Raw genomic sequence first — 14,348 nt, 5'->3', positions numbered from 1 at the left:
GCAATGATAATTTGCGATAGTGGTGTAAATTGTGTTGATTTTCATGTTTTTTTTTTGTAATTGTCCCCGATGTCATCGCAAATTTGATGTTGGCATCATAATTATGATGCCCTCGTGAGTATAAACAAAAAGAAAAAATATGAAAGAAATCATTTCCCATTTGTTTTGATTGTGGAGAGCTGCATGAGAAAGAGAGTTGAGAGCTTCAAATGAGGGTGGATAGTTGTCAATGTTGTCATGCCCTTATGAATGATGCATTTCATTGTTGTGATCTCTGCATTTCATTATCATGCCCTTGCTCTATAATTTGTTGTTTTGATCTCTACAGTTTGTTGGTGTGCCCTTGCTCTATGATTTGGTTGTCATGCCCTTGTGATCTATGCATTTCATTACCGTGCCCTTGCTCTGTGTTTTCATTGTCATGCCCTTGTGTTGTGAGTTTGTTGCCATGTCATGCCCTTGTGATCTATGTGCCCTTGCTCTCTAATTTCATTGTCGTGCCATGCCCTTGCTATCTGATTTTGTTGTTGTGCCCTATCTCTACCATTTTCTTTGAGGGCTATGTAAATGTTCATTTATTTTCTTTCTAAATAGGTATTTCTTTATATTTCCTTCTAAATAGGTATATTTAGATATCTTTTTTAAGGTGCTTATTACATCTTAGCACAATAGAAAAATTGATCCAACTGCATACATATTCCAGAATCCAAATAATAAAACAATAAAACTTACTCAACCCATGCTAAGTGACTTATCTCAAGATCCCCCACAAAAATAATTTAGACCAAGAAAAAAGGGCAGAGTTAGCAAGAAATTTTACAAAAATATATCATAGTAGATATTTTTAGAAAGAAACTAGCCATAACCCAGTAAATTGTGTCTAATTGCTAGTTAGCTGGGTTGATTACAAATTCTTGTAGAGCTATCATTAGATTAGGTACAATAAAACAAACAATTAGTTGTTCCCATCTGGCAGGATCAAATATAGTTTTCCATGGTGATAAAATTGCATATGCAGATGCATCACTTCAAAGCTAGGCATGAAGCACATTTCCCAATTTATAACAAATGGTTGGATATAAAGGCTCTATATTCTATCCCAAAAATGGAAGCCAAGGATGTAATCGTGCATGTATTGGCACACTCTCCGTATGAGGATCCCAAGTATCTACTGATGTTGTTAATTTGGGCATCACTATATGATCCAAAATGTTATGAAGTACTGAAGACAGTAGTAACTTTTCCCATATCTCTTGAAAACATAGCATAATTTCAAGGTCCCTTGGCTCCTAGGAATTTGTAGTAGCTATTCTCACTGCTGGAAGAATAACTTGAGTGAAGAGTTGAGTGTAAGGAGTTGAAGAGGCAACTTTTTCTTCTGTGTAAATGCCATAATCATGAGGCTCATTCCCTTGAAAAAGCCTTTGCCATAATGACATTACCTCTAAACCATGCAAAGGATGTTGAAGTGGTTCCCAACCTTGAAACACTCTTATAAACATTTGATACTTGGGGTCATCGCAAGGAGTCTATGCCAATACTTGAACACTCTCATAAGCATTTGATATTTGGACTATAAATTCTCAAAGACACTTGCAATTGATTCCAATGTCACAACACCTACTGCAACACTTTCCTGGATTCTATCATGTGGCTCCCATAATATACTCAATGTTGTCTAGATGTTGTTTCTGTCATCTAGTCTCTTTCTAAAGCCGCTCCTTCTCCTTTGCACCTATGCCTTAAAGTTTGATTATCAAACTTTTGTATATCTACCTCTACTTTATCTAAAATCAACTTCACATCGTGTTGCAACTCTAGCATAGGTGTTTGATCATCGATAGATTTCATTTCAGCATTCAAGTTTTCAAGGTTGGTCAACACCCTCACTTGCAGACCTCCCATGTCAAGCACTTTCTATATTGTTTCAACACCATGTTCTTGGTTTTGAACTAACAGTTCTTTAGGTGCATTTTCTTGTAAAACATTAATTTTGTTGAATAATTATAAACTCTTAGAAAGTGTATTGTTCTTTTCATGTATGTATGTATATATAATAATGAATACTAATTATGTTTTCATGTATGTTAAAATAATAACTAACATTACTATTCGATCATCTAATAATGAAGTAATCAACCCAATTAACCAGCAACTAGACTAATTTAATTGGTGTTTCCAATGTCATAGTACCTACCACAACACTTTCCTAGATTTTATCCAATGGTTCCCATAATATCCTCTATGTTTTCTAGTTGTTGTTTCTGCCATGCAGTCTCTTTCTAAAGTTGCTCCTTCTCCTTCTCTTTCTAAAGTCATTCCTTCTCCTTCGCCCTTGTGTCTTAAATTTTGATTATCAAACTTCTAAATATCTACCTCTAGCATAGGTGTTAGATCATCAATAGCTTTCATTTCAACATTCAAGTTTTCATGATTGGTCAACACCCTCACTTGTAGACGTCTCATGCCAAGCAATTTATGTACTATTTCAATGACATTTTCTTGTAAAACATTAATTTTGTTGAAAATTTGTAAACTCTTAGAAAGTGCATTATTGTTTTCATGTATGTATGTATATATAATAATGAATAATGATAATGTTTTCATGTATGACAAAATAATAACTAACATTAGACCATATAATAATGAAGTAATTAACCTAGTTAATCAACAACTAGACCAATTTAACTGGTGTTTCCAATGTCATAGTACTTACCACAACACTTTCCTAGATTCTATCCAATGGCTACCATAATATCCTCTACGTTGTCTAGTTGTTGTTTCTGTCATGCAGTCTCTTTCTAAAGCTACTCCTCCTTCTCTTTCTAAAGTTGTTCCTTCTCCTTCACTCTTGTGCCTTAAATTTTGACTATCAAAATTCTAAATATCTACCTTGGCATAGGTATTTGATCATCAATAGCTTTCATTTCAGCATTCAAGTTTTCAAGATTGGTCAACACCCTCACTTGTAGACCTCTCATGTCAAGCAATTTATGTATTATTTCATCAACATTTCCTTGTAAAACATTAATTTTGTTGAACAATTGTAAACTCTTAGAAAGTGCATTGTTGTTTTCATGTATGTATGTATATATAGTAATGAATAATAATAATATTTTCATGTATGTCAAAATAATAACTAACTTTACCATTGGATCATATAATAATGAAGTAATCAACCCAGTTAATTAGCAACTAGACCAATTTAATTGGTGTTTCCAATGTCATAGTACCTACTGCAACGCTTTCCTGGATTCTATCGAGTGGCTCCCATAATATCCTCTATGTTTTCTAGTTGTTGTTTCTATCATGCAGTCTCTTTCTAAAGTTGCTCCTTCTCCTTCTCTTTCTAAAGTCGTACCTTCTCCTTGCTCTTGTGCCTTAAATTTTGATTATCACACTTCTGAATGTCTACCTCTGGCATAGGAGTTTGATAATTGATAGCTTTCATTTTAGCATTCAAGTTTTCAAGATTGGTCAATGCCCTTACTTGCGGACCTCTCATGTCAAGCAATTTTTGTACTATTTCAACAATATTTTCTTGTAAAACATTAATTTTGTTGAAAAATTGTAAACTCTTAGAAAGTGCATTATTGTTTTTATGTACGTATGTGTATATATATGTATGTATATATGTATGTATGTATGTATGTATATATGTATATGTATATGTATATGTATATGCATATGTATGTATGTATGTGTGTATATACATATATATACATACATACAGACACGTATTTGTGTGTCTAATATGTATGTATGCATATATAGAGAGAGATCTTGTGGATTATGGATTATAAACAAAAAAGAAAAGAAAACATGATATTAATCATTCCTCATTCATTTTGATTGATTATGGAGAGTTGCACACGAAAGAGGGTGGAGAGCTACAAACAAGGGTGGAGAGCTCTGAACATTGGTGGAGATCAGTGGAGATCTAGGATTTTGTTGTTATTCCCTTGTGATCGTTGCATTTTGTTATTATGTTGTGCCCTTGTGATCTCTGTGCTCTTGTTCATATATAATGGCTTTGGTCAGATTCAAGGATAACTGATTATGATGACTGTATGCATATGTGCATGCATGTATGTATATCAGTTCACTATGTGAACTATTTTACATGCATACATACATACTTGCATAGTACTTGTGCTAAATTAAATTAATCATTCATGTCTTGAATTTACACAAGCAATTATCCTTACATTCAATTGAAACTATTCATACCAAACTAAGTATGCAGAAATCTATACTTACAAATTATATTATCTCTTGGTGATTGAGCAAAGATCTTGTGCATAATATTGAATCTAGGTAATGATCGAATGCATTCGCATAAAGTCATAATAAGATCAAGTAGATGATCCATTTATGTTACTTCATACTTGTTTTATTGAACATTTTGTTACTTCATATTATGTTACTTCATTAAAATTAGGACTTCAACAAAGCCAATGATCATTGCATTTCATTGTCATGCCCGTGTGATCTCTGCATCTTGTTGTCATGCCCTTGTGATCTCTATATATGTATGTATGTACATACATATGTATATGTATATATATGTGTATATGCATGTATGTATGTGTTGGAAATTTGATTGAAAAGATCATCGTAAGAAGAAGGATGATTGAAAGAGGGAGATTGTTGCAAAGAAGGAAGATTGTTTTTTGAAAAAAGAGGGGTAAAAACTTTATTGAAAAAGAAATCAAAGCAGTACAGAATAGACCAGGGCCTTAACCCTAGGAAACACTAGAAACCACAGAAAAACTGTAGAAGCAAAATCAACTCTCCCTGATTCCACTTACATCCTCTGTCAACGTCCTCTCCAAATCTTGACATAACTCACCTGGCAGCTGCTCCCACTCATCAATCCGCCAACCATCTATATTTCCAGATGCCCATTTTGCCAAACTATCAGCTGCCCTATTCCACTCCCTTGGAATATGGGTATAAGACACTGAATCCAACATAGAACTAACCTATAAAATATGTTGCACTATCAAAGACAACTCCCAGCTAACATCTAAACACTTTCTCTCAAGTAGAAGATTCACAAGAACTTGAGAGTCAGATTCACAAATCACCTTACGCCACCCAAGAGAAAATGCCCTCTGCAAAGCATAAAGAATAGCCAACCCTTCCATTCTATTAATAGTTTGCATCCCTTTATTGACTGAGAATATAAAAACCACCTTACCAGAATAATCCCTACCAATTCCACCTATACCAACAGGCTCTGGATTTCCCCTAGATGAACCATCAGTATTAACTTTTAAAATGCCAGCCGGAGGGGTCATCCATTTCCCTATCCTTTGAACTTTATGTTTCGCCCTTCTACCTCTCCTAGCACAGGCAAAGTCTGGAGAAATTCCTAGAATTCCAAACCTGTCAACCATTATAGCATCCTCCCTCTCAAGAGGCATCACCACCTCACTCTTAGCTAAGACTGTGTCCTGAATCATTCCCAAAATTCTAATCCAAACCTACTGAATCCCCAAAGCTTCTCCTTGAAATATTCTCCGATTTCGTTCCAGCCAGACTTGCCATAGCAAAAAGGTAGGTCCAGTATACCAAACATCCTGCAAGAAGGGAGCCAGGGACGGGGGCCTCCCCAGTCTCAACCAAAAATCCGCTAGAGAGGAAGCGTGAATGCACGGGCATTTCCAAACATCCCACCAAAAATTCCATAATTGTAGAGTGAAAGAGCAATGGAAGAACAAATGCACAGAGTCTTCCTCCTCACTACTACAAAGGATACATCTCGACGGGCCGAAAAAACCCCTCTTCCAAATATTGTCCCAAGTCAGGCACCTGTTCCAAACCAAGGTCCAAGTAAAGCAGTTACATTTTGGCCAAGAAAACTGACTCCAAACTTTCTTCCACCATTGAACCTCCCCTCCCACCAGCTGTTGGGAGAGCAACTCCTGATAACCAGAGGAAATAGTATACATGCCCTTGGGATTAGGGGACCAGGCCAACACATCATCACCCCTAAGGGCATTACAGTTTCGCCCGAAAGAATGTACTAGAGCTTAGCTCGCTCCACTTCTGAACCAAAAATAGGCCATTCCTCCAGATTCTTCCACCTCACTTCCACTCGCTGACCCTGAGGGGAAAAAGATTTAAAGTCACACACTCTTGACCATCCAGCATCAAAGAAACTCTGAGCCAACATGCGCAAATGAGGATACTGAACAACCAGGGGAGTATACTCATCCCAAGCATCATGCCAGAACTGAGCCTCTGAGCCACTTTTGCAGATCCAATGTAAGCCACCCTTAATGAGCGGAACTCCTTTCTTGAGACTATTCCATATCATAGAGCCTTTCCTGCACAAGCTATACCGAGGGATATCCTTATGGGGGATGTTAGGATAAACCACAGACAGAAATAAAAAACTACATGCAAATATAACCAATAACAAAAAATAATAGAACACACAGAAATGAACACAAGGCACCAAGATTTAACGTGGTTCACCCAATCCCTGGGCTACGTCCACCAAACACCAAGTCTGATCTTATTACAATCCAGTGATTACAACCTGATTACAATCTGTAATCCCTTATAGCTCAATACCGCCGCAAGAACCAATTTCGTATCACAACATTATGAAAAATACCCAACCCTAAGCCCTTTTATACAAGTATTAAACCACTTTAGGGTTATAACATGTCGGCCATATGCGGCTACCATGTCAGCTACTGCCCAAAATTTTTTTCTATTTATGAAGTATGCACAGTACTTTCCTAATTAGTCACCACAATCTAACAATCTCCCACTTGGAGACTGATCCTGTAGCAATACCACTACCACATGGGGCTCCCACTGGATCAAACCATCCTAGACTCTATTGTTCTTTTATTCATGTTCAGTCTAAAAGACCAACCAAAGCTGAAGAGGAGTTCAGCTTCTCCCTTGTTACAACCTTTGTCAACATATCTGCTGGATTGTCATTGGTATGTATCTTCTCCAGCTTTAACTGTCCATCCTCCAAAACTGACCGAATGAAATGGTACGCAACTGTATGTGTTTGGTCTTAGAATGCAGAGCTGAATTCTTAGCAAGATGAATGGCACTCTGACTATCTGTGAACAAATAATTATCCTTCTGAGGATGTCCCAATTCTTCCAAGAAGAATTGAAGCCATATCATCTCCTTGGTTGCCTCTGTAGCAGCAACATACTCTGCCTCTGTAGTGGATAAAGCATTAATCTTCTGTAACCTAGAAACCCAGCTCATAGCTGCCCCACCAATAGTAAAGAGATAACCTGTAGTACTCCGCCTGGTATCAATATCCCCTGCCAAATCTGAGTCAACATAGCCCTGTAAATCAGTAATAGAGCCCCCAAAGTGTAAACACTTATTGGATGTTCCTCTCAAATATCTGAGAATCCACTTGACAACATTCCAATGCTCAAATCTTGGAAGACTCATATACCTGCTAACGACTCCCACTGCATGTGCAATATCTGGCCTAGTGCATACCATAGCATACATCAAACTTCCTACAGCTGAAGCATAGGGTACCTTGGACATCTTATCCTCCTCTTCCTGTGTCTTGGGACACATCTCCTTAGTCAATTTCAAATGACCAGGTAAAGGTGTGCTGACAGATTTAGCATTCTCCATAGAGAAACGTTGCAACACCTTCTCAACATAATCAGCTTGAGATAGCATCAATGTTCTGTTCTTCTTATCTCTGCAAATCTTCATACCAAGGATTTGTTTTGTTGCCCCCAAATCCTTCATAGCAAATGCATGTGCTAATTGGCATTTTAGCCCCTTAATATGATCCATGTTAGACCCAGCTACAAGCATATCATCAACATATAAACATAAAATAATGTAGCTATCATCATCCAACCTCTTAAAATAAACACAGTAATCTGAATGACACCTATTATATCCATGCTCATGCATAAAACTGTCAAATTTCAGATACCATTGCCGAGGTGCTTGCTTCAAGCCATATAAACTTTTCTTCAATTTGCACACTAAGTTCTCCTTACCTTTGACCTCAAAACCCTGTGGCTGAGCCATATATATTTCTTCATCCAAATCACCATGAAGAAAGGCTATTTTAACATCCATCTGCTCTAAATGCAAATCTTCAGTAGCCACAAGACTTAAAACAGTACGAATAGAAGTCATTTTAACAACAGGAGAAAATATCTCATCAAAATCAATTCCCTTTTTCTGTGCAAATCCTTTTACAACTAACCTGGCCTTAAATCTTTTCTTACCTCCTTCCTCTTCTTTCAACCTGTAAACCCATTTATTCTGTAAAGCCTTTTTACCTGCAGGCAACTTGCACAAATCCCATGTCTTATTTTTCAGCAAAGATTCCATTTCATCTTTCATTGCAGACTCCCACTGAATCTTAGTATCCACCTGCACAGCTTCATCATAACTTTCAGGTTCACCAGCATCAGTAAGTAAAATAGAATACAAAGAGGGAGAAAACCTTTGCGGAGGTCTAATTTGCCTTGTTGACCGTCTAACATTCACTGGTATGTGTGGTATTTGTTGTTGCGGTTGTTGCACATTATGAGGAATGGCTGGAACATCAGCTTTTGGAGTATCATCCAACACTACATAATCATCTTCTTTCTTCTCATGTTGTTGCAACAGATCTTTGTACAACACTTTTTCATTGAATATGACATCCCGACTTCTTATAATTTTATGATTTTCAAAATCCCAAAGCCTATAACCAAATTCATTAATGCCATATCCAACAAAGACACATTTCTTTGATTTAGCTTCGAGCTTGGTTCTATTTTCAGAGTCTATATGAGCAAAAGCTTCACAACCAAAGGTCTTGAGAAAAGAATAACTCACCTTCTTCCCAGTCCATGCTTCCTCTGGAATACCATAGCCCAAAGGAGTAGAGGGACCTCTATTAATCAAATATACTACAGTATTGACAGCCTTCGCCCACATGTGTAAGGGCAACCCAACATGCAACCTCATGCTCCTTGCGCGCTTCATTATAGTCCTGTTCATGCGTTTAGCCACTCCATTTTCCTGTGGAGTCCTTGGAACAGTTTTCTGTCTACGAATACCATTAGTGGAGCAATAATCTTCAAATTCATGACTGCAATACTCACCACCATTATCAGATCTGAGACATTTTAATTTCTTACCAGTCTCATTTTCAACCAAGCATTTCCATTTCTTAAAAGTTTGAAATACATCAGATTTCTGTCTAAGGAAATAAACCCATACTTTTCTAGTTGCATCATCAATAAATGTAACATAATAATGAGAGCCGCCAAGGGAAGATACCTGAGCCGGTCCCCATACATATGTATGCACAAGCTCTAATTTCTCCTTTTTGTTTTCCTTCCCAGTCTTTACAAAACTCACTCTCTTTTGTTTTCCATACACACAACTTTCACAGAAATCCATATTCACACATTTCAGACCTGGTAAAACTTTCTTTGAATGAAGTATTTTCATACCTTTCTCACTCGTGTGCCCAAGTCTATTGTGCCACAACGTTGTATCAGAATCTACAACAGCTACTTGTTCTCCCTGCTCAACTGCAATAATTGTTCCTGAATATTCATTTTTCTCTGAAACAATCAAAGTAGAAGGAACAATATGACCTGTACAAAGATATAAGGTGCCTACTTTCACACCTTTTGCTACTACAAGGGAACCTTTTGAAACCTTCCAATTTTTATCATTAAAAGTAACTGCACAACCCTCATCACCGAGTTGCCCTGCTGAAATTAAATTTCTACTTAGTTTTGGAACATGTCTTACCTCATATAGTAGCCAATGATTCCCATTCTGCAACTTAATCTTAATTTTTCCCTTTCCAACAATCTGATAGGGTTCATTATCTCCCAAATAAACAAGCCCAAAATCCCCTTGGACATAATCAATGAAATAACCTCTATGAGGTGTAGCATGAAATGAAGCACTAGAATCTAAAACCCATGAATCATCAACACTCTCTAAAGATAGAAGCAAAGCATCCTCTTCGAATTTGTTACTTACCACATTTGCCTCCTTGTCTCCATCTGATTTATCTTCTTCATTTTTCTTTCGATTCCAGAAATCTTTCTTTTTGTGCCCTGGTTTCCCACAGTACCAGCAATCATTTGGTCCTCTCGATTGAGACCTCCTCCCCTTTGACTTTCCTCTTGATTTCCCACGATTTCCAGAGTTACTTCCTCTTTCAGTCGTTCTGCCCCTGCTTTGTGCATTTAAAGCACTTCTTGATGTAGATCCACCTGAGGATTTTCTACGAGTTTCCTCACTTAAAATAACATCGATCACAGCATCATATTTTAGGGTACTAGATCCAGGAATAGAATTACTTACCGCCATTACCAAGCCATTCCAGCTTTCAGGCAAAGAACACAAAATCAAGAGAGCCCTAATTTCTTCATCAAAATTGATACCCATAGAAGATAATTGACTAGTAATAGTATTAAACTCATTTAAATGATTTGCAACAGATCCACCTTCTGCCATTTTCATATTAAATAAACGCTTCATGAGAAATACCTTATTTGAAGCGGAGGGCTTTTCATACAGTGTCGCTAGGGTTTTCATCAAATCTTCTGTCATCTTTGCTTTTGTAATATTAAATGCCACTGATGGTGCCAAGCATAACTGAATGCTTCCGAGTGCCTTTCTGTCCAAAAGATCCCATTCAGCCTCTGACATAGTTCCCTGATTCTTTGCTTTTCCTTCCAACGGCTTCCATAAATCCTTCTGATATAAATAGTCTTCCATTTGCATCTTCCATAACTGGAAGTTCTGCCCATTAAACCTATCAACCCTCAACTTACCCTCATCTGCCATCGCTCCCACTCAACCGTGAGACTTTCCTGCAGAGGATAACTGAAAGACGACCTCGCTCTGATACCGCTTGTTAGGATAAACCATGGACAGAAATTAAAAACTACATGCAAATATAACCAATAACAAAAAATAATAGAACACACAGAAATGAACACAATGCACCAAGATTTAACGTGGTTCACCCAATCCCTGGGCTACGTCCACCAAACAACAAGTCCGATCTTATTACAATCCAATGATTACAACCTGATTACAATCCGTAATCCCTTACAGCTCAATACCGCCACAAGAACCAATTTTGTATCACAACATTATGAAAAATACCCAACCCTAAGCCCTTTTATACAAGTATTAAACCGCTTTAGGGTTATAACATGTCGGCCATATGTCAGCCATAATATGTCGGCTACCATGTTGGCTACTGCCCAAATTTTTTTTTCTATTTATGAAGTATGCACAGTACTTTCCTGATCAGTCACCACAATCTAACAGGGGATCCCTAGAAGGTACTTTAGAGACAAAATTCTAGCCCAAACCTAATCCTTTTCTACACACCAACGCCAATACAATTTGGCAGCCAAAGAAGTACCAGTTAGCACTGATTGTCGTAAACAAAGACCACCAAACTATATTGGGCTATAGACAACCTCCCATTTGACAAAACTCAACTTGGTTGAAGAAAGATTACCAGCCCATAAAAATTGTCTTGCTAAGGAGTCCAGTTCCCTAACAAAGCTCAATGACACCACCTGAACCATACTCCTATAAAGAGGCAGAGTTTGAACCCACAGATTGAATCAGTTGGACCTGACCATCAAAGGATAGCCAATGATGGGTCCAATGAGTAACTTTGGCCTGGAACTTGTCAAGAATGACCTGCCAAGAATCCTTAGACTGCCTACCACCAAAGATAGGAATGCCAAGGTAGAGCACAGGAAGACTTCCAATTTGGAAAATGAGAATATGAGCGATTCTCCTCTGAATAGAAGGTGGAGTGTTAAAGAAAAAAATGGAAGATTTGTCCTCATTAATCAACTGACCTGAAGCAGCAAGATAAACATCCAACACTTTGCGTATGTTAGAAGCCTCCCGAATGGTAGCCATGCCCATCAAAGCTGTATCATCCACAAATTGTAGGTGAGACTGCACAAGAAGACCTCCTCCCCATTGCCAGCCCTGAATAAAGCCCCCTTCAACATTATTTTTTATCAACCGACCTAGACCTTCTGCCAAAAGAAGAAACAAATAAGGAGATAGGGGATCGCCCTGCCGTAATCCTCGAGAGGCGCCAAAGAGATTAGAGTGTTCCCCGTTAATCAAGACTGAGAAAGAAGTCAAATTCACACAACTCATAACCCACCAGATCCATTCCTCCTCAAAACCAAAGGCACCCAAAACCTTTTGGAGAAATGACCAATAGACTCTGTCATATGCCTTAGCCATATCCAACTTAATGAACATAGCCTTGTCTTTCGAATTGGCCATAGAATGAATAGTCTCAGTTGCCACAACCACCCCATCCAAGATCTGGCATCCCTTCACAAAGCCACTCTGTTCTTCAGAAATTAACATTGGAAGCCACTTTTTTAACCTGTTAGCTATCAACTTAGATATGCTTTTATAAATAACATTACAAAGAGAGATAGGGCGAAATTGACTTATCCGATCAGCCCCCTCCCCCTTGGGGATGAGAGCAAGGAAAGTAGAATTCAGAGCTTGAAGCATTTGTTTGTTCCTCTGGGATTCTTGAACAACTGCCAGTAAATCTATCTTAATAATATCCCAAAATTCCTGGAAGAACTCAATCGAAAAGCCGTCTGGACCTGGAGCTTTTCCTTTTTTCATCTGGAAAATAGTCCCCTCCAATTCCTCCAAAGAGATGGCCCTCATAAGATGCTCTTTCATTTCCAAAGAGACTAAAGAAGGAATACAAGAGACGACTTGGGCCTCTTCAACTGAGTCCCCTTGTGAAACCTCCCTAAATAAAGACTCAAAATATTGTACAGCTTTGCTGAAAATATCCTGAGAAGAAGAGAGCGTCTCCCCCCTATCATTCACCAAGGTTGAAATGGAGTTACCGTGTTGTTTGGCCTTAACTGAATTGAAGAAGAAAGCAGTATTCTTATCACCCTCTTGAAGCCATTCAATTCGAGCTTTTTGTTTCCAATAGATTTCCTCTCTCAGTTCCCACTCCTCCAAAGTTTTCAAAGCCCTAGCTTCCTCCTGCAACAAATATTCTGACTCCCCATCTTCCCTTAACAACCTGGTAATATCATTCAACTCATCCTGGGCCGCATATTTTTCCTAGAAAATATTACCAAAGCAATACCTGTTCCATATTTTAAGCTGATATTTAACATATTGTAGGAGTTTAGCAAAAGTATACATTGCTATACCAAAGGCAGGTCTACCAACCCTCCACCACTCAGCAACATAGCCATATAGATTTGGGTCCCTTAACCACATAAGCTGGAATTTAAAAGGTGGCTTCTGAGGCAGCCAGTTGGAGGAGATAACTAACTTAATGGGCCAGTGATCCGATCCTCTCTAGTCTAATATCTCAAACCTGGATGACCACAATCCACCCACCCAAAAACAGGAAACCATGAAGCGATCTAATCGTTCAGCAATGCAATTGTATCGTATTCTTCTATTATTCTAGGTGAACTGGCCATTACTAGGCTTGATATCTATGAGATTGAGTGCCGAGATGTTATCCTGAAGAAGCACAGAGGAGGGCTCAAGTCTTGCAATACCCCCCCGTTTCTCAGAGAGATCTAAGATAGCATTAAAGTCTCCAACAATAATACATGGAAAATAAGGAAATAACCTACGAACAAAATGAATATTATTCCATGTAAGGATCTTACCTTGGAGCTCAACAGAGGCATAGATGTTGGAGAGAAGAACAGACTCTCCTGACTCATAGCACAGAGAGACCAGGGAAATAGATGATCTAAAGGAAATCCACCACATAAGCTGGATCTTTCGTGGGTTCCAGAGGCAACCTACCCCCCCTGAAGACCCCTAAGCTCCAATGCACTGACATTGACCATTCTTCCACAATTTAGGAGCTATACTCATCATACTCTCAACAGAAACTTTGGTTTCCTGAAGAAAAGGAACATCAAGAGAATGAATTCTAACCAATTCTCGAACAACTTTTTGTCTAGGGCCGCTGTTCAAGCCCCTTGTAGTCCATGAAATAATGATCATTTCTGGGGAGCCGGGAAATGAGAATCCAAGGTCTTGACAGCTCCTAACTCCACCAGATTCTCCCCAATCATCTTAATCTTCTCCATGTCCTTCTTACGCCCACTTTTACCACTTTTCTCAGAAACCCCCTTCTTACCATCCTTTTGAAGAATACCCAAGTGAGGAGAAGACTTGCCACGCTTATCTATATCCAAAACAACACTCCATGCAGGAAGGGCAGTGCCTGCTGCTTCCTGTCCCCAATCAGCATTTAACCTTAACGTCACCTGAGCCCCTGCCTGCCCATCAGTGACCATAGGCAT

At 38.4% G+C, this 14,348-nt stretch overlaps 1 protein-coding gene across 1 annotated transcript; it reads right to left on the bottom strand.

Moving 5' to 3' along the window:
- Positions 1–11,592: 11,592 nt before the first annotated feature.
- On the bottom strand, positions 11,593–14,046 carry LOC149563848 (uncharacterized). Its single transcript, XM_089828254.1, has 5 exons — positions 13,878–14,046; positions 13,701–13,786; positions 12,909–13,134; positions 12,465–12,728; positions 11,593–12,152 (listed from the first exon to the last, which is right to left on the bottom strand). Exons 1-5 carry the CDS (start codon positions 14,044–14,046, stop codon positions 11,593–11,595), a joined length of 1,305 nt encoding a protein of 434 aa, XP_089684380.1.
- Between the last annotated feature and the right edge of the window lie 302 nt (positions 14,047–14,348).

Source organism: Cupressus sempervirens, chromosome 4 (assembly GCF_028749045.1).
Source record: "Cupressus sempervirens isolate cs-2001-9-10 chromosome 4, ASM2874904v1, whole genome shotgun sequence".
Classification (NCBI taxonomy): domain Eukaryota; kingdom Viridiplantae; phylum Streptophyta; class Pinopsida; order Cupressales; family Cupressaceae; genus Cupressus; species Cupressus sempervirens.
The sequence above is the reverse complement of the archived record's forward strand: the minus strand, read 5'-3'. Positions and strand labels throughout refer to the sequence as shown.

Excerpts from the sequence above, each read along its gene's own strand:
- LOC149563848 (XM_089828254.1), bottom strand. The coding sequence starts at position 14,046 with ATGATCATTATTTCATGGACTACAAGGGGCTTGAACAGCGGCCCTAGA. Across the intron at positions 13,787-13,877 it reads ATTGTGGAAGAATGGTCAAT|ATCATCTATTTCCCTGGTCT; the intron begins GTCAGTGCATTG and ends GATTTCCTTTAG. Across the intron at positions 12,729-12,908 it reads AGTTAAGGCCAAACAACACG|AGCATCTTATGAGGGCCATC; the intron begins GTAACTCCATTT and ends TGGAAATGAAAG.